The following is a 21,732-nucleotide window of genomic DNA, read 5'->3' on the forward strand; positions in this document are numbered from 1 at the left end:
ATAAAGCATTTTTAGAGAGTTATAGCCAAAAAACAGGAAAAAAATGATGGTAAATTTTTTTTTTGAGATTTAAAAAAGGTGGAGTTGCGTCCCCTAGACAGTTTGTGGTTCGTATTCCTGACTCTCGACCCCATGTCGAATTTATCGATTTTTTTCAGAACTGGGGGAACTTTTCAAAATTTTCGCTGTGTTAGTTTTGAATTATGACATTGGGCTATGTGTGTGTCAAGTTTCATCAGAATCGGTTGAAAGCCGTGGTCAGGGTGAGGGTACAAGCAAACAGACACACAGAAACACGCACAGACAAACTGCCGTTTATATAGAGAGAGATATATAACAAAGTTTGAAAACTTAGAATGGCAAAGGATAGAAGCTTGAGTCTGAAATAAGTGTAAGTCCCCAGTGACATAAAAAAAACTGTGTAGAACACAGCTCTCTGTGACGTTTACCATATTCTAAGTGAAATTACAAAATGAAAATATCCACACAGAAACCGCTAAGTGACGGGGACGTGAACACGCCGGCGTCGGTTGTCGGACGATGCTGGGGGGACAAACACAGACACACGAACACACACATACATATATATATATATATATATATATATACATATATATACGATGCCAGATCCCTCTGGCACCTGTGCAGGTGGCACGTAAAAAGCACCCACTACACTCGCGGAGTGGTTGGCGTTAGGAATGGCATCCAGCTGTAGAAACACTGCCAGATCAGACTGGAGCCTGGAGCAGCCCCTGGCTCCCCAGACCCCGGTCGAACCATCCAACCCGTGCTAGCGCGGAAAACGAACGTTAAATGATGATGATGATGATGAAGGTAATAGACATATTAGTAAAAATAGAAAAAAAAAAAAGAGAGATAAAGAAGCAGCATCACTGTGATGCCAAGAATCACTCAATGGCTAAACACAATTACGTTTTCAAATTTGTTGAAATCTGGCATAAGGGATAGATTTAGGAGAAGAAAATAAACTAAAACATGATAAACAAGTTTTTCAGCTAAATCCAACCAAACAGTTGTAAAATTACAAGTGATGTTATTTTCAGGTCAAGTGTTGACATGGCATTTTTCAAAATGTCATAAATTTTTCTGTGACTGTAGCTTAATTAAAGGAAGTATACATATATATTTGGAATCAGAATGATTTGAAGATTTGAAAATTGCCATTGTTTTTGGAGTAGGATGAAAAACAAAATTTATTTTATTAATAAATGAATATCAGAGGTGATCATTTGACATCTAGCACACTGAAGTTCAGAAAAATTCGATATCGACAAAAATGTTCCCCTATAATTTCTTAAGTATAATTAACCATTTAAAAAAATGTATGTGTATAGGACATTACATATAACTTTGTGGCCCAGTAGTAAGGGTGTTGCACTCACAATGGCGAGATCATGGTTTCAGTTACTGGACTGGGTGTTGCATTGTTTTCTTGAGCAATATCTTCATCTCACGTTACTCAGTGATAACTTTGACATCTGGCGTGGCATATCATGCAACCATAGAGGCAACATTGATTTGATGGAGGGAGTGAACTCAATGTACAGCACAAACATTTGATCACTATAAATAAAGCATCTGTACAGGATGTTCAGCAGCAAATTGTAGAACCCCCATCTGTTATGTACCACAGGAGAGCCCACAACATGAGATTTAGTAATATCCACTTTTAGTATTCTTTCTACTATAAACATCTAATTCCACCTTATCTCATGATTTTGACATCTGACAGCTAGATGGATAGTATATAAAAAGATTTCTACAGATATATACCTATGTACTGTATACATTATTACAATATTATTATTTGGTTTTTGTTCATACATTATTTTGTATATTATTTTGGAATAGTGTCTTTATTGATTTTCATGTTATTTCCCATATCCCACCACTCCACACTATTTTGTACTGTCATATTTATTTTGTAATGATACAATGAAAGACTATTGACTATTTCATAGTACTTAACTTCTTACAAAATGTCTCAAACTAAAAAATTTAGCTTGGATCTAATAAAGAAAAAAAGAAAACTATATAAAGATGTAAAGAAATTTAATAAGGCCTTTATTCTTAGATGTCTTGGGCTATTATTGAAAGAAAATTCTCTGTTGCATATAAATTGTCAGACATAGATATCAAAGGAACTGCATATTTTTAAATAATCAGCAAAGAAATATGACTCACCATAGGAAAAAAACAATTACTTCAAAGAATCTGCACAATTTTCCAAAGACCTACACACTTCGTGAGAATATTCTTATCTACTTGTCCGATAAAAACTAGTAAGGTGTTTTTCATAGAAATAAAAAAATATTAAATATCTATTATGTTGTCTATCTAATGATGATTAAATAAACATTAGTACACTGAATAATATTAGAATAAACCTAGTTTTATTCCAAGAATGTGATAAAACAGCTTCAATAAATTACACTCATGGTAGTCTATGTCTACAATGTTCACAGTCGGTATGACCCCTAAGCAGAAGACAAGACATAAAAGCTCCAAACTGTTTTGAGGACAACAAAGAAAATGAAATGATCTATAAGGTTGATATTCATTTTATTAAGCGGGGTGCAAAGAGCACCATACAAGTGTGATCGTTAACAGAGTGGCTATTCGAGTATGATCGTTACCAGCATCACCTTACTGGCACCTATGCCTATGCTTGTAGGCTGCCAAGAGCACTATCCAAGCGTGATCGTTGCCAGAGCAGCCAACTGACTTCCTTACCCGTGGCACGTAAAAGGGCACCATTCGAGCATGATCATTACCAACGTCGCTTCACTGGTACCTGTGCCAGTGGCATGTGTAAAAAGATTCGAGCGAGGTTGTTGCCAGTGCCACCTGACTGGCACGTAAAAAGCACCCACTACACTCTCGGAGTGGTTGGCGTTAGGAAGGGCATCCAGCTATAGAAACTCTGCCAGATCAAGATTGGCACCTGGTGCAGCCATCTGGCTCGCTAGCCCTCAGTCAAAATCATCCAACCCATGCTAGCATGGAAAGCGAACATTAAACGATGATGATAACTTGAACTCTACTTGGGAACTCTAATATAAATATACACACACATTTACATAGTAATATGTACAACAATATCTATATACACATATATGCATAAATAATAATAAGTCGATAAGAATGTTGAGGTCATGGTAAGAAATTATTAGCTTAGTTCCACTCCGAATATAGATTCTATAGAGCTTATCATTTGAGCTCCAACTGCCTGATTTGGTATATAGTATAGATCCAGTTTGATTTTTATAAAATAAGTCCTCCAAATTTACCTATTTATATTCATTCTTTTACTGGTTTCAGTCATTAAACTAATAGTATCATGGAATGATTTATTCTGGAAAGCATTCAATACTAAAAGAGTAAGATAGTTGAGGTGACTAAGTAGTTGTAATTGTAAGGAAGAGGTGTAGTAATAGTAACAGACAAGGAGACGGGAGAAAGAGTAATTCCATATTAAGTAGCATGACATTTTTAGCATGATCAAGCAACTAACAACGATTATTATTAGTATGAGATCTTGCCTTCTCATTTCTCTGCGAGCAGCGATCCTTCATCTCTCAACCTGTCTTCTAATCTCCTTCTCCTCTTCAGTCATTTGGGATCGCCTGATTGCAATTCTTCGTGCATTTTGTTCCCTCCTATGTTGAAGTTGCTCTTTTGATAAATGCTGTAAATATTCAGTATTTTGAATTCTCTTTCTTTCTCTGCTTTCATGCCTTTCATTTGCTCTATATCTGCGTGCACGCTCAGCTTTCATTTCTTTCTCTTGCTAGTCGAGTTTTCCTCTCTTCAGATGTCTCATAATCCATGTCTTCTGACTTCATGAAAAAGAGTTTTAAGTTCGAATGTGAGTTAGTAAAGGCAGCATTTAATTAATTTATTTACATATGCCTTATACTATAGAAAATTTTGAAAAATGAAGAGCACGGGCATTTTTTTTATATGGTGAAGAAGGAAAGGTACTGGATTTAAAATTTTCATTATGTATTGTCAGATTTAGTCTAAATCTCAAAAAAATCTTTCCCCAATAACAATCATTGAGTAATTACTGATTATTTCCATGAGTAATTTAACATGAATAAATGAAAATATAATTAAGTAAAAATTTCCAATTTGTTAACTATATATAACGATGATGTTATCAATCTATATTATTATTCTGCTTTCCAGAGCATGCGTTTAAGTGTCATGATGTAAACAACTTTAAATGGAATAAAAACACTATGGAATAAAAACAGAGATATAATTTAAGTCTCTAGCATAGTGATACAATGTTATGAAGATAAAATTTTATCCATGGAAACAATAATACTGCTTCACTCTCAGTTACAAATCTAATATATGAAGTAGAATGACCAGGCTATGCATGTAAATATGTTGAAAATAAAGACTTCTCTAATGGAAGGATCTAAGCCTCTCTCTCCAAGTGAAAGGCAGATTGTGTATGAACAGCAATGCTACATGGTACTGCAAAGTGAGTAGAAAGAAATAAAGCAAGCATACTCCACCGGATGTGCAATGTCATGTACATGTATGACAAAGGGCAAATGTATTGAAAGAAAAATTGAGTGTAATAGGAGTCAGTATATTGTGCAAGAGACAAGACTGCATTGGTATCATCATGCAATGCATATGGAATTTGTGGAAGGGGAGACGCAGGGAAAAGTAGCAAAACCAAGCATGTGACGTTGAACCAAATGGAGATGATAAAAGACCAAGAGGATTGGTGATTTGCTGCCTTGAAAAGATCCATCCATCTAGGTAAATTATCACTTTATTTTCCACTCAATATCCTTTTCCTATGACTTTATCCATAACACTCTCTCATACCTGCTATCATTTTCAACACCTTCTCCATCTTTGTTCATCATTCACTATACTCACCCTATGCATCATTCTCACATCTGTCCCTGTGCATCCATCTTTTTCACCCTATAGTTCGTTTTAGCTCCCCATTTCTCACCTATCTATGGTTTTATTATACTCCCACTCTCCATTCCACTTTTTTGTGCTGCCACTTATCTCCTCTTTTTCCCGGACCAACTCCTATTTCTTTCACCTACAACCCCCAAACTGATATCCACCATTGAAAATGCCTCCATTCCTACTAACTGTTCACTACATTTATTTCTCTCCATCTCTAAGCATCAATCTTTCACCTTGCACACTTTTGCAAACCTTCCCACGTCCTTATTCTCTCTTACATTCACTTTCTTATAACTTGAAGGTATGCCCTGACAACTTATCATCACCATCTTTTTCTCCCTTTCCAAATGGGGTAGGCATGTATCTCCTCCACAACAAGACACCTGTTTCTGTCCCTCTATCATACTTTAGCCTCATAATACCTAGCAAAAAGCTAACTCCCTCAATACTACACCTCCACTCAGTTGAGTGGGTCTTGCTTTGCAAGTTACTAGGTGACCCCATTAGTGCCGGTGCCATGTGAAAAGCACTCCGTACTCTCTATCAAGTGGCTGGCATCAGGAAAGGCATCTAGCTATAGAAATGATACAAAAATAGGCAATGGAGTCCTGTGGTTCATCAGATCCTGTCAAACAATCCAAACCATGCCAGTAGGGAAGATGGACATTAAATGTATTTCTTTACTGCCCACAAGGGGCTAAACATAGAGGGGACAAACAAGGATAGACAAAGGGATTAAGTCGATTACATTGACCCCAGTTGGAAACTGGTACTTTATTTATCGACCCCGAAAGGATGAAAGGCAAAGTCAACCTCGGCGGAATTTGAACTCAGAACGTAACGACAATGGACATTAAATGATGATGAGGACACTGACAGTGAAAACAGTATTATTACGGTAAACTTAAAATGCTGTTGACAATGGGCATTCTTATCATAAAGCAAATTACAGGTAAAGGAGTGTTAGATCTTTAATTTTAATCATGCGTTATGTTTGGTCTGAATTCTAAATATGCACGACATAATGGTTTCTAATCTAGGCACAAGGCCAGCAATTTTGAGGGGAAGGAAGTTAGTCAATACTAACAGATACAAGGTTGGTACTTCATTTCATTTATCACAAAAAGGTGAAAGGCAAAGTTTACTTCAGCATTCAACTCAGGATGTTAACAGCAGGAACAAATACTGCAAATCTTGTTTTCCCTGATTTTGCACTAATGATTTTGCTAGATCTAGCATAATAATTGCACACAAGGTACATAATCATCATCATCACCATCTAATGCCTGTTTTCCATGCTAACATGAGATGGATGTCTTGACAGGAGCTGGCAAGGTCAGAGGCAACATCAAGTTCCATAGTCTGTTTTGGTTTGGTTTCTACAGCTAGATATCCTTCCGAACACCAACCACTTTACAGTGTATAGTGGGTGCTTTGTACATAGCAGCATCACTAGTGTTTTTTTACATGGCACCAGCACCAGTGCTTTTCACGTGACACCAGCACCAGTGCTTTTCACGTGACACCAGCACCAGTGCTTTTTATGTGGCACCAGTACCAACAATGTAAATTAAAATGGCAGTTAAGCACAAAAATGTTAAATCCATTTTCAGTATATTTCATGAGGTGTCAACATTTTTGGTGAACACTTATGACCTGTTCACTGGCACAGTTCTACTGCAGATGTCGTAAAGCCTGAAAATAGTCAGTTCTTATACGTTTCAGTTCTATATTCATTTGTTTCTTTGGTGTTAAATTAAGAGACAAAGGATTAGTTTTAGTCATATTGGTTGACATAGACAACTTCATGACATGCCATGCTTAGTCACTTTCAGGTTTTATTCTTTTGCCTGTCATCATCATTCCACTTGTGTTTCTCTGTGTATACATACACGCACACACGTGTGTGTGTGTGTGTGCATGCATGTGTCTGCATGCATAGACTTTATCATTTAAATTAACTTTAGTTCTGATTTATGCCAATATTCCCAGATTAACTCATGTCTATTTGCTTACCACTTTCTTTGTAACAACACATTTAAAATAATATAATCTACACAGAAGAAATCTAATTTCTATACACTTTTTCTACTATACAGAAATATACTTATATACCTCATATGATGAAGAAGTAGACATAAATTCTAAAACTAGAAGAGAAAGACAAGAAGAAAAAGACAAAAAGAGAGAAGACATGATGATCAAAAGAAATGAGCTGGAATGTGACTAATTATAACTCACCAATGACTGATGTTGTGAGGTCAAAGTCAATCAATAAATCTATATTTGAAGGAAAACGAAAACAAAAGAATAAAAGAAACTGAGGCCTGTAAGAACTGGCCTTTAACAAACTTTCAAACAGCTGCGGTTACATGACAAACATTTCGATAAATTCACTTTTAATTTGATGAAGTAACAAGTTTTGTGTGTTATTAGATGATTAGAATGACACTTTCAATTGCTTCAGTTTCAATACATCTTGGATCAAGTCATCCGATCAGCAAATATATTTCCTATATTAAAATAAATATCTTATTCGTAATAAATTTGGAATAAATATGTCAAAATTAAATGATAAATTTCTCATTTGTAGATTTGCAATAAACATTATCAATAACATTAATACTGTTTAACTATCAATTAATTACAAATGTAACATATTGATTCCATAAAAGTGTTGCATGGTGTTTTTTGAATGACCAGGCAACTAACAATTATTTGTATTGATTTAATGAATAACGAAGTTAAACATGTGCTAGTTTGTTGGATATACGCTGTGTTGTGCTAACATGTGTGAGTATTCACATGTAAAAATATAAAAACATATATCCTCTAAATATATTGGGTGTGAAACCAATAGTCCTTAGCTTAACAACAGCTACTGTTATCACTACTTATTCAGTGGATTTCATCTAATCTTAGCTATTCATCAGCTGCTTTTGAAGACACTGGCAGAGAAAAATATGGAAGCATTATATCTACAGCAAATATAAAAACACGTCCAATTGTCCATCTATATGAAATTTCCAACTTCCATCCAATCTAGTTAGACTGAATCAAAGCTGTATAAACCACCTTACTTCAAAACCACTCCATAAACACACACACATATATACATGTAAAACAAAGTTTTTATTTGTCCAATTGGGTACAATTATTTTGTTATTTGTTCCACATAATAATTCTTTGATATATGAAGGACTAGCTTTTCCTCTAGCATTATCACTGGAATACAAAAAAAAAATTTAATGAAACAAACAAATAAATAAAGTAGTAAATCATTTATCATTCCCTCACACACACACGTTTATGCAAACACAGACACACAACAAAATGTTTAAACAACTGCCAAATATTCTGACCAGAACCTTCCATCTTTTCCGTGTAAATAAATCAATAAAACATCTCCACCATCTACGTGAATGTTAGTGTCTTTTATCACTTCATATCACTAACCATATATTCTGCATATTTATGTTAACTACAACAACAAAGCAAGAAACATTGAAGGGATGGGGTATACAAGTGTATGGTGGTGCTGCAGCCGAAGATGAAGACGGTTCCAATATTTCAAGCATACAAGTTAGTTCATCAGATATATATTTCCTCTCCTCCACCATTTATTCAGAACATTTTACTACCATAAACCAAATGACAAACACAACAAAATAGAACTCACACAAATAGCAATGAAATCCATAAATCAACCATTTTCACATCAAATCAGTTTTGTGTTGCCTTTGGCATTATTATTATTATTATCATTAGTAGTAGTAGTAGTACTAGCAGCAGTAGTATTGGCACACTCTGATAAGATCACTCTCTTCATCATGCAGTCCACACACAACACTACCATTCCAGACAACTCCACCTAAAACCATTAACTGTGTAATATTTCCTACTGCTTTCATCTAACTCATTACCATCACTACAACTTAGTTAAAAACTGATGCCCAAATTTCATTTGTTATGTTTTTGTTGCCACAATCTAAATTTAAAAAAAAAAATATATCTTAGCTTTATATTGATACTCAATTTATGGAGTCATTACACACACCTGGCAATGCTGCCATTTTATATTCTCTCCTATAATTTTCTTTAATCTGTTAATGAAATTACAATTACATATGTTAGTGAGGGATAGTTGTGCTGGTTGGTTCATGATTTAGTAAGATATTTGCAAGTGAAAATTTGTCAGCAGCCCAGCCATTTTTTTTTTCTGAGAGGAGTGAGAGACAATCAGTTTGTATGTAACAATTGTGTTTCCTAAAAATGAAAGCTATATCCTGAAGGATGGAAAAGTATTTAGGCCCAGGTCAATGCTAGCTAAGTAGACAAGATTCAGGCTGTGACTACCCACCCTTGTCAGAAGTATCCAATACTGTTATCCAATGTTCTTCTTTTAGGTATAATGTGATCTGAGGGGAAATTTTGCTGCTGTTTCTACATTGTAAAGGTTAGTATGTGCAAAAGTGCCCTACTCAAGTGGACTACAGAGTCCCAAATTATGACTTATTTGTACTACTTGGTCAAATCTTTTAAATCAGATTCATACTGGATTAATACTGGCTGAAATCAAACCTCATAGACAACTAATAAACTAAAACACAGATTGATGACAGATATAACCAGCTAGTTCATATTGCCAAACAGAAAGTAAAAGATGTCCACTATATACATATTACATATTGCTCAAATGTCAGAACCCATTAATTTTGGGAGCAGTGTGTTTTGAAAAAAAAAAAACAGGTAGCAAGCTGCAAGGTACTGCGATATCCAGTTGACCTAAGGAGATATTAAGTAATTCTTGAATACTAAGATGAAAGGGAAGTTATTGATGACAAACAAATTTGTATTATAGATGTGTGTGTACAAACACAGGTGTGCAAAAGAAAAAAAGAGGAGGGGAAAGAGAGAGAGATAGAGAGAGAGAGAGAGAAAGAGAGAGATCGTATATTTTGAAGACAATGAGAAACTGAAAACTTTCAGATAATTTACATGCTAGATAATGATGAATTCTTACAGCTGCAGGTCATATATTTTGGAAAGGAATAGAGTCAATTCAGTTATAGGATTTAAGAAAGAAGTGAAGTGCAGAATTTGTAGATTAGTGGACAAAATGCTGTAACATGACATATTTGAAATTTTGCCATGATTTACTTTACCCTTCTTAACAATAACAACATCACCACCAGGAAACATTTAACATGAGAGAATATGATTTGATTGCTTGGATAACTGGGTAAGTGATATTGGTTAAGCTGCTTAATCTTTATTTCATTTAATGTATTACATGATGATCAGCAATCTGACACCATATGTAAATGTATTGTTGAAGTGCAATTCAAATTAACACTAGACAAATCCAATCCTTGCCAAAAAAAAAAAAGCATAAACAATAAATAAAAAAGAGAGCTAGTGCCAAAGTACTGAGGCCAGCCCTATACTGTGTACCCCCTCCCACTCCAACACTGGGAGCCTCTTTCATTCATTTTTATCAATAACCTCCTCGAACTGAAAATGCAGTTGAAAAACTACCATTAACTTGCCAACAAGAAATCTCTTTTTCTGAATATGTGTATCACTGAACACATGTTACTGGGCAAAATCTGAAATATTTCATACCAAATCATGAGAAAGGCCATAACACAAGAGTCTTTTGCCTAGTGTCTTCCATACTTCTGTGTTCTGAGAGAAACCTTAGTTTTCATGTTTTTGGAATGTACAATTTTAGTGCACCAAGTATAGTGCCAAACCTGAATAGAAACCACAATACATAGATTAAAACACAATTAAAACCCTTAAGGCTTACAAATATGTAAATGATCAAAATAAAACACTGCATGTACCCAAAGCTCACAAAGCTTCACTTGATAACGCAATGTCAATAAGGTAAAATAAGACTACTAAAAGTAATATTAATGAAAAAAAAAAAAGCATTGGAGGGACGATGCATACCATGCATGCAGATAAATTTTTTTGCAAATTATCGTGAGGCTTACAATGTGTTGCTTACCAATACTTTTTAATTTAATTGAATTAAGTTTGCAAGTGTTTGACTAAAAGAGGAAGCCTAAGAAGATGACAACTAAAAGTAGACTTGATAAAATATTACATAGAATTTGAGAAGTGTTTTCAATGTCTTTCAATGAAGGCAGGTGAATTAAAGATACTGTAGGATATAAATAATATGACCACTTGCTTGTCAGGAAATTTGTAAGTTCAAGATTCTAAAATTTAAATTTTTTTTAAGTATCACCATTACAGGTATTTATACTCTGGTGAAATTAAAAATCAACTCATAGAAGATGGAAACCCTTGAATCCATTACTGTACACACACAGTTGTACATCTATGTATGTACGAGGGGTGTTCAATAAGTAATGCCCCTGACCCACTTCCCATAGCAGTAGAGCAACGAAACTTGGCACAGTTATTAGTCTTTTTCTACCTAGGAACCACCCAGAGTTACGCATTTCTCCCATCGTTTGATGCGGCTCTGGAGACCGTTTTTGTAGAAGAACCCAGCTTGGTCCTCCAACCTCAACGTGACTTCAGAAATCAAGGCTGCATCATCTGGGAAACGCTTTCCTTTCAAAAACACTTCATGATTGGGATGAGGTGAAAATCAGAGGGTGCAAGGTCAGGAAAGTAGGGGGGATGGGGAGGAGTTCATAGCCATACGCCTGTGCTTCTGATCTGGCGACAAGCGAGTTGTGGACCAGAGCGTTGTCCTGCAGGAGGAGGATGCCTTTGCTGATCTTGCCCCGCCTCTTGATTTTGATAACTTCTCTTAATTTCCTCAAAAGTGAAGCATAATAAGCTCCTGCAATTGTGGTACCCTTTGCCAGGAAATCTGTCATCACTACTCCGTCCTGGTCCCAGAAGACTGTGAGCATGACCTTGCCAGCGGAGGGCTGCACCCTTGCCTTCTTTGGAGGGGGGTGAGTCACGGTGCTTCCACTGCATTGACTGGGCTTTGGTCTCTGGATCATCGTGATGGACTCAGGTTTCATCCTGTGTAATCAGTCTTTTGAAAAATTTTGACTCATCTTCTTGGCACATCTCCAAATTCACCCTCGAGCACTCGACGCGTTCTTGCTTCTGGAAAGGCGTGAGCAACCTGGGAATCCATCTGGCAGACACATTTTGCATATGCAAATGGTCATGAATGATAGTTTCCACAGACCCGGTACTAATCTTGACCTCATGGGCTATTTGGCGAATAATTATGCGTCGATCTTCCAAAATGGCAACCTCAACTTGACGGACAGATGCCTCATCAATGGCAGAAGGGGGCGACCAGATCTGGGAGCTGTTTCCACAGAATTCCGACCATGTTTGAATTCACGATGCCAGCGTTTTACAAGGTCATATGATGGGGCATCATCACCATAAGTTACTTTGATTTCATCAAAAGTCTCCCGTGGTGTGTGTCCTTTCAAATACAAAAACCGGATCACTGCTCGACACTCAACAGGCTCCATTTCACACTTGACTCGGTTCAAACACCTGTAAATCAGAAACCACAATTAATTCAGAGCTGTAATTTGCCACTTACTCTATAGAGATATAAATGATTGCATATGCAAAATTTCAGCTAGATGAAACAACTGCAAGTGGGTCAGAGGCATTACTTATTGAACGTCCCTCGTATCTACAAGAGCCTATGTGCATAGGTACACCATGATCTATACACACACAGACAAGGGTTGATTCAAATGATACATATATATTATATATATATATATATATACAGGGGTTGGACAAAATAATGGAAACAGCTTGCATCATACAATCATAATTTTGAAATAGCTATAAAACCATCAAAAGCTTGTTTATTTTTTCTTTTTGATCTATTTTTAGTGTTGCATATGTTTTCCTAAAATTGCTGCTTCTTTTCAGATATCATCAGAAAAAGGTAATTAAAATTCATTAAAACAATAGATTTATCGGACTTTCAAAGAGATCAAATTGTTGGTGCTTGTATGGCAGGCACTAGCGTAATGAAAACAGCCAAAATGTTTGGTGTATCAAGAAGTCCTGTCTCAAAAGTAATGACATCCTTTGAGAAAGAGGGAAAAACCTCCTTGTCGAAACAAAACTCCAGAAGAAAACTAAAACTTTCAGATAGGGACCATCGGACTCTTACGCAAATTGTTGGAAAGGATCACAAAAGCACAGCTTCCAAAATTACTGCTGAGCTTAATGACCACCTCGAGAACCCAGTTCCCACAAAAACTGTTCACCAGGAGCTCCACAAAACCAGGTTTCACGGGGGAATTGCAATCAGAAAACCACTACTTTCAAAAACAAACGTTGTAAAGCATTTAGAGTGGAGTAAAAACTTACAGAATTGATCTTTAGAGCAGTGGAAGAATGTTAATTTTCTCAGACGAGTCATCCTTTACCTTATTTCTGACCACCAGCTGACTATATGTGTGGAGACAGCCAAAAGAAGCATTTGACCCAGACAGTCTTCTTCCAACTGTTAAACATGGAGGAGGATCTGTGAAGATCTGGGAGAGTGTGTGTGTGGGGGGGGGGCTATATCTTGGAAATCCGCTGGCCCAATGGTTTCCCTTCATGGCAGAATTAATAGTCAAGACTAAGCATTTTATCAGATCAAATTCCTCCTGTGGTTGCAAAACTGTTTCTGGAGGGAAATATAATCTTTCAGGATGACAATGCACAAATTCACACTGATAAAATTGTTACTGAATGGTACGAGGAACATTCTGGCCACCACAGTCCCCAGACATCAATATTATTGAACATTTATGGTGCATTTTACAAAAACAAATAAGGATCGACATCCTCCACCATCATCACTATAACAACTAGAGACTGTTTTAGCTGAAGGATGGACAAAAGTTCCTTTGGAAACAATTCAAACTTTGTACAATTCTATACCTCACAGAATTCAAGCAGTAATTACTGCCAATGGCAGTACTACTCATATTAGAATAGATTTATTTGAAATTTTAAGATGTTTCCATTATCTTGCCCAACCCCTGTATATATATGTGTGTATGTGTATACTGTAGCATAATGGTAAGATCAACAAAAAAAGTACTCCATCTAGTGAGAGATAAATAGTATTTAATAGACATTAATACATGTTTTTATGTGCTTGTGATACAGGGTGCAGTGAATAAACTGTTACCTAAACTATGCAAAAGTGGAAATAACACTGACATCTCATTTTAACAAATATATTTACCAAAATTACATAAAAATATCTTGAAATATTGAAGAGCAATTTATTCAGTAAAATCACCATTGGCTTCAACTCCAGCCTCCAGACGATTTCTGAATCTACTGCAACTCTTCTGGATGGTCTCCTTGTTTAAGTTGGTGAATGCTGCCATAATTTTTGCCTTCAGTTCATCTTTAGTGTTACACGAAATTTTGCTAGTCTCTCACTTAACTACACCCCACACATAATAATCAAGGGGGATGCAGTCTGGGAAGATGAATGGAGATATAATATTGCCATCACTTGTGATCACCCCAAAGACCATGAGGGGTTTGATTTTTATCAATCTCAGTACATGTCCTCAGATTAACAACCAAACACTCTGAAATGTTCGTATTGGAACTTCTTGGGCGAATGCCAAGCAGTACAGCATATCATTTCCAAATTTCTGGCAGAGTGAATTAGGTCATGGTGCTGTTTTTCTCACAGAATGCCTAACTGATACTACTATACTGTGTAGTCAACAAAATCAAAAACAAGCAATGTGTACAGTTCTATATTTAAGAGATGAAGAATTATGTACATTATTTACAATTGACGGATATTTGTTCTCATCTTGTTTGTTGCTAACACGTTTTGACTGATATACCCACCTAGCCTTCATCAAGTGTCTTGGGGGAAATTTCAAACCTGGATTCTCATTCCTAAGGTATTTTTCGATGTTATTATTATTATTAAGGTCACTGTCTGGAATTGAACTTGGAAACTTGGGGTTAGTAGCCTGCGCTCTTAACCACTACATCATATGTCCGTGGGCAATTATGGAGTGAATTTTAGGGCTTATAAATCTAATATTTTCCTATCCTTCCTTAATACCGGTTCCCATAAGCTATTCATATCTGCACTCGGTCTGCTTAGGAGGTTGTTGTGTCTTAGCATATGTGCTGCTTCTTTTAGATTTTGTATTTTCCAGTGGTGTTCTCTGTCTATTATTTTAACTTCATCCCACAAGGGGAGGTGGTCTCCATTTTCCCATACATGATCAGATATACCCGATTTATCAATATCTCCCTGTGTCATACCTTTGCAATATTTGTCTACCCTTATTTTGAGGAGGCAGCATGTTTCTCCTTTGTATAACCTACCACAGCTGCATGGGATGGAGTACACACAGTTCTTAGTCATATTCTCTTCTATAGTCAGCCACTACTCACATATCTGAACTGGTGCTACAGCCACTCACACAAAAAAATGCTATTTTACATTCAAAAGGAAATCATTGAACTGACAACTGTTTGTAAAAAAATGAAGTTGTTTCCTCTTTGTGTTCCTGTTTTTCTAAATCCTTAATCTGCATATCTTCTCTCCATAGGTCTACCCAACACACCTGCTTCTCCTCCAGATTCCACACTAAACATTTTGCTGCCAAACTTTCCTTCCTCCGGAACTTTCTTCTGGCTCTAAGTTTTCCTATAGACATCACCTACATATATACAAGCTGACTATCAACTGTTTCAACTTTGGTCTTGGAGAATCTACAAAAATTATAGACACTAACTAAGATATCAGCCAAAAGAACAGTATCATATTAGCTTAAAAAGCAGGGCTTTTTTTATTTGATAACATTTTTTTGCTTTTTCCTTTGTATAATCCTTTTGAAATCTACTTGCTTTAAGGTAGCTTCTAGCCTAATTCTAACAGAACTATCCATAATATAAAGAGTTGTACCTCAATTTAAAATCTTGTGGTTATGTCAATAATCACAAGAGATTTCAGGAGGTAAAAATTCTATCAATAAACAAACCAATCAATGAGAGAACTTTTATGTGGTCACTCTACTTGTTACATTTAGCAATCAAATCTACCTCACTATATACCTTATTTTCTCTTACACATACACAGTGAATAAGATAGTTCTAGATGCACAATGTCAAAAGAAAACTGGCAGGTGAACATGATTGGAATACCTTTATTAAAAAACTGCTTGATTAGTTAATTTGTTCAGTTACTCTAAAATTCTTTATTATTTTGACAATTGAAACATGAAGATAAGTCTGTTCTTGGATTAAGTTGTTAAAGACTGAATGGAGCTATTATCGAAAGTGTTCAAGTGATGTTGCATTTTGCTTTTCTAAGCACAGTGTATCTAAGACTTCACTACCCAAGGTGTCCTTTTTTTTTTTTTTTTTTTTTTGAGCCAGTAGTATGTGATTGAGAAATTTAGTTATTTGTTACAGCAAACATTGCAAACACATAGAGATTTTTCCTTGTTGGTTCAACTTAGATTTGTTATTTAGTAGCTAATACTTTTGTTAGCACAAATCTTGTCAGTAAATTTGTGAAAACATGATTTCATTAGGTAAACAATTGAGTTATTACTGTCTGCCATTATTTTATGTGGTATCTGAACTCTGCAAGATTTTGGAAATTTTTTTCCAATTTCTTTTTCCTACTTTAATTGTCGGAAACTTTTTTTTTTACAATGGACAAAAAATAGACACTTGTTTCATGTTGTGAAGTAGAAAGTTTGAATTCAAAGGATTTTTTGAAAGACAGGAAAATTTTGTAAAATATATAGTGAACTATATAAAATATATATGTGTGACTATGAATCAAATATCTCAATTTCAAAAAGTGAAATAAAACTGACAACAGTTCTGACACTAATAGGAAAAGAGAATTTGTACCCAAATGTAGTAAGTATTTGAAAATTGTTTCTCTTAGTTGTTTTTTGGAAGAGACTAGATTTAGCCACAATCTTTCCAAGGAAGCGAAACCATTAGATTATTTTTTTTTATTTATAATTTTCATATGTAATTTCAATTATATATTTCTTTTCTCAAATTTACCTTGTTTTTCTCTTCTTTTATCCATAATTTTAATTTGCCTGTAAGGCGTGTAATAAATTTTGATTAATTTGTATAGTGGACCTTACTATGTTTCTGTGTATTACATTTTCTAATTTCCTTTAAAGATAAATTCCAATATTTTGTCCAATTTTACCTTTATGGTACACCTGTTCCATGTGCATTAAGTTCAACTGATAGATAATCCAGTTATATGTACAATTCTTTTAAATAAAATTCTGTAGTTTGCCCAACTGAAGACTAGTTAATAACCCATTTTCTATGCAGATGTTTAAACAAATTTATTTTAATTTTATATTTTGTTTAATATACCTGTCTTCACCTGTAATTAAATTAGTTTTGGAACAAAAATTATACAATAGTTTGTTAAACTATGTTCCAAAAACCAGATTAATATGTTGATAAATAAAAAATTTAAAGTTGTTTTGAAACCAGTCTAAATTCATGATTGTTTTAGAATATAATTGAAACACATAAGGGGTGTATTTCTGTTAGAAATATATTAACAAAAGGGTTAAGATACTAAAAAACTATTTTTAAGTCTAGCTTTCCCACAAACTGACAAACTCACTTTCTTTCAAAAAATATTACATGATTTTAATTGAAAATAAAATCACCAAGCTGAAAGATAAATTATTTTAAAGTTAAAAGTGTTTACAAACTAATCGTATGAAAATGAGATCTCAAGTACACAGAAAGAAATGATTAATCTCAAAACCCATGTAAAATTTAATAAAATGAAAACACGTAATGCTTATTACTTCTAGACTTTAAAATGCTCAGTTTATGGAATACTGCTCCAACATTTGATATGCTTTTTGCTTCTTCAACACAATAACATCCAACTGATTAGCAGGAAGTCACTCACACTATTTACAATTCCTTCCTTTTCATACCCATGTTTTTCCTGCAAACAAATTCCCAGTCGATCATAAACATCAACCACATCACTATCCCTTTTATTAGGCAAACTTACTAAATTGTAGAAAATTATATTAAGAAATATAATATTTATCATTATTCAGAACTGAATTGTAGACAGCAAGCTGGCAGAATCATTAGCACACCAGGGAAAATGTTTGGAACCATTTCATCTAAGTTCAAATTCCACTGTAGTCAACTTTTCATCTTTTCAGGGTTGACAAAATAAATGTTGATGTAATTAACTTACCTCCTCCCCCAAACTTGCTGACCTCATACCAAAATTTGAAACCATTATTTATAATTGAACTTACTTTGGTGGAAAATGCATTCCTGAGATTTTACTTTCAAATTCATGGAGATAGTTTTCAAATAGATCAGAAGAAGTTTTTTTATTCTGAGCATATCATGCATCTGCTCCACAAACCTTTAATGTGGATTAGGAATATTGCCTTTTTCAGAGTAATATCTGCGTGTATAAATCAGATGTGCTAATTGTTGGTTTATTGTAAATAAAGTATGGAATTAAAGCACTAAGCAGTGATGTTCATAAATACAAACTTGTTACCATTTCAAATATGCTTCAGTCATATTCAAATCCATAAGACACTCACTATATTTTGTCATGGAGAAAACTTCTTGCTTTGTGTACGTATGTGTGTCAAGGTGAACTGGCAATCATTAAAATGTTAAACAAAATGCATGGCAGTATTTATGCTGGCACATTGGGCCCAAGTCCAGAATGTGCCATAGCCTGCTATGGAGAACTGAAATCTGTCACATGGCTTAGCCCCACTCTTTGGCACCATGAGAGGATTGTGCTATGTCAGAAACATTCAGGCCAAGGAGAAAGATGCACTCTGCTTACATCTTACTCCCTCAAATCCATCAGTTTTTGATGACCTAAAAGCACACACAGAGATCATAGCAGAAGAGAATCGGCTGTCATAGGTGCTGAAATTCTCATATCATGTAATTTCATTCTACTGGAAATCATCAATGGGAAGCATTCAGTTACCATATGCCAGTCAAATCTAACTGCTACAATATTTAGAGTATCAACATCTTTACAAACACTAATGTCACAAATAGCCAGCAGGCTTATTAAAAATTAATTATTAGCAATAGAAGCACTATTAATACCCAAAGGAAATCTGTATATCCTACTTAACAAGGGTGCTTCCATCACTTATAATAAATTTCTAATAAGCCTTCTGGCTATTTGCAGTGGTGACAAGATGGTTCTGATGATGTAGAGAAAAAAATTTCTAACAGCAAGAACATAGATACATTCGTTTTCATAATAAAATGCTTTACAAAGAGTGCATCAATCACTGAAATCAACAGATAGGCTTATCCATTGTGTGGTATGTTTCTAATTTGCCCTTGTTGAAAAAGCATAAATGTTCCTGCCAGATAAACAGGTTAGCCCACTAAACTTCTGAGCTAGAATGTTCACAAAAACTTTTCTTTCTTTGGACTGAAAAAAAAGTTTTAGTTCATTGTTACAAAACTGAAAGGGAGATAATAATTTCTCCCTTACCAATTACCTATCTTTTGCATGCATTATCAAGCCTTCATAATGACAAGTAATAGCTTTATAAAACTGCTTGAAGAGCTATGTCTTTAGACGTGGGTACTAATTTTACAAAAGCAATCTTAATACAACCACATCTTATCAAACTTCAGTTCTGCCTTTTATATTTTCAAATAATAAAACCTCTATAATAAAGCCTTTCAAATAAAGCCACTGTATTTTTTCTATGAAGCAAAACCTTTAATATAGGCTAACATAAATGGAATTGAATGAAGTATATATAACACATGACAATCATGATGGTCATAATATTCTTCAGAATTTAGTAGAAAAATTGGACAAACATTGTTGTAATCCTGCATCAAAATGACCTGCAATTAAAGGCTTTCTATCATCATGCTCTCCTTCATAAAAATAAATCTGTTTGTGCCCCTCTCATCATACTTAAAACTCAGAATATCCCCCACCACATAGAGCTAACACTGTATGTTCTCTTTTCCTTCTCAGTCATGAAAGTTCTCTAGTCTTGTAAGTTACAAGGAAACATCACTTGTGCTGGTGCCATGTAAGAAAAGCACTCCTAAATGGTTGACATTGGAAAAGGTATCCAGCCATAGAAACCATGTCAAAACTGAGGCACTAGAGCAATATGTGGTCCATCAATCTACTGGATTTGAACCCATACCAGCATTGAAATCAGATGTAAAAATGATGATGATGATATACAGGTGCAGGAATAGCTGTGTAGTTATGAAGTTTGTTTTCCAACAATGTGGTTTTGGGTTCACTGCCGGGAACCTTGAAATGTTTTCTACTACAGCCCTAAGCCTTGTGAGTAATAGGTAGATGGAACCTGGAAGATAACTATTGTATGTATGTGTGTTGTCTGTGTTTATGTTTACATCACACTAACAAAGTTGCAATGTAAAGATGCAATGTATTATCAGTTCTGCTGTCAACAAATTGTTTCCTTTCTGCTTTCAAAGAGGATGAAAGAAGAGTGGCAGATGGATAGAGGTGAATACAGTGAATGTTGAACAAAAGCAGAGGTATGGTCAATAATGAATATCAATTGAGGTGGGGACATAATACTAATGGGTCCAGGTGGTAACACTGAAGCATATGAGGGTGAGGGTGTGAAGCACAGTGCCAGGGACAAGGTCAGAGGTAGATATGGAGGGTGGTTCCATGCTGGCATGGGTTGGATCAATTTGACAAGATCTTATATGTCCAAGAACTGCAATGAACTCCAATGCTGTGGCATAATTTTAAAGGCTAAAAGCATGCATATATATACAGGGTGTGGTGAATATAGTCTCAATTACGCAAAACTGAAAATAATACTGACATCTCGTTTTAACAGATATATTTACCAAAATTACATAAAAATATCTTGAAATACTAAAGAGTAAATTTATTCAATAAAACCACCATTGGCTTCAACCACAGCCTCCAGATGACTTTGGAATCTCCTGCAACTCTTCTGGATGGTCTCCATGTTTAAGTTGGTGAATGCTACCCTAATCCTTACCATCAGTTCATCTTTGGTGTTACAAGGAGTTTTGTTGGTCTTTCGCTCAACTGTACCCCACACATAATAATCAAGGTGGGGTTGCAGTCAGGAGTGTTAGGTGGCCAGATGTTAGGGGTGATGTGGTCACTGTAATTGTCTGAAGGCCATGACTGGGTTCTACTTGGGTGGCATGTTGCCAAACATCCTCTTGACCCAGGACAGCACTACCTCCTCCAGGCACTTGATGTAGGCCTCCATGTTGAACCTAAGACCATGTGGGAAGATGAATGGAGGTATAATATTGCCATCACTAGTAATCACTCCAACACTATGATGTTGACTGGACGTTTGATTTTCATCATTCTTGGTACGTGTTTTGGGGACACAGCAAGCCAAAAGTTGTCCTGTGTATTCACCATCTGTTCGCATCGGAGCTTCTGGCATGAATGCCAAGCAGTACAGCATGTCATTTCCACGTTTATGGCAGATTGAACTGTTTTTCTCACAGATGGTGCCCAACTGACCCTACCAAACTGTGTAGTTGACAAAATAAAAAACAATGTGCATGCACGAAATTAAAAACATAAAATGGCAACAAATTACCCACTGCACCCTGCATGTGTGTGTGTGTGTGCATGCGCACAGTGGTTGTATGGTTATGAAGTATGCTTCTCAACTACATGGTTTTAAGTTCAGTCTCACTGCATGGCAAATGACTTCTACTATA

At 35.4% G+C, this 21,732-nt stretch overlaps 1 protein-coding gene across 9 annotated transcripts in view; it reads right to left on the minus strand.

The window, feature by feature from the left end:
* Positions 1-21,732, minus strand: part of LOC115210200 (mucin-5AC) — a 54,765-nt gene that overhangs the window by 8,798 nt on the left and 24,235 nt on the right. Inside the window, exons 1-3 of one of the 9 annotated variants that reach the window (XM_036502272.1) lie at positions 13,907-13,910; positions 3,605-3,608; positions 2,747-2,749 (exon numbers count right to left, since the gene is read on the minus strand). The exons of 6 other annotated variants lie outside the window; for them this stretch is intronic. Coding sequence is in view for 2 of the 3 variants with exons in the window: in XM_036502267.1 (XP_036358160.1) it covers positions 10,594-10,613 (20 nt within the window). In the remaining variant the exon portion in view is untranslated. 2 more of the 9 variants (XM_036502267.1, XM_036502268.1) reach the window with 2 other exon arrangements.

Source organism: Octopus sinensis, linkage group LG4, assembly GCF_006345805.1.
Source record: "Octopus sinensis linkage group LG4, ASM634580v1, whole genome shotgun sequence".
In the NCBI taxonomy this organism is placed as follows: Eukaryota; Metazoa; Mollusca; class Cephalopoda; order Octopoda; family Octopodidae; genus Octopus; species Octopus sinensis.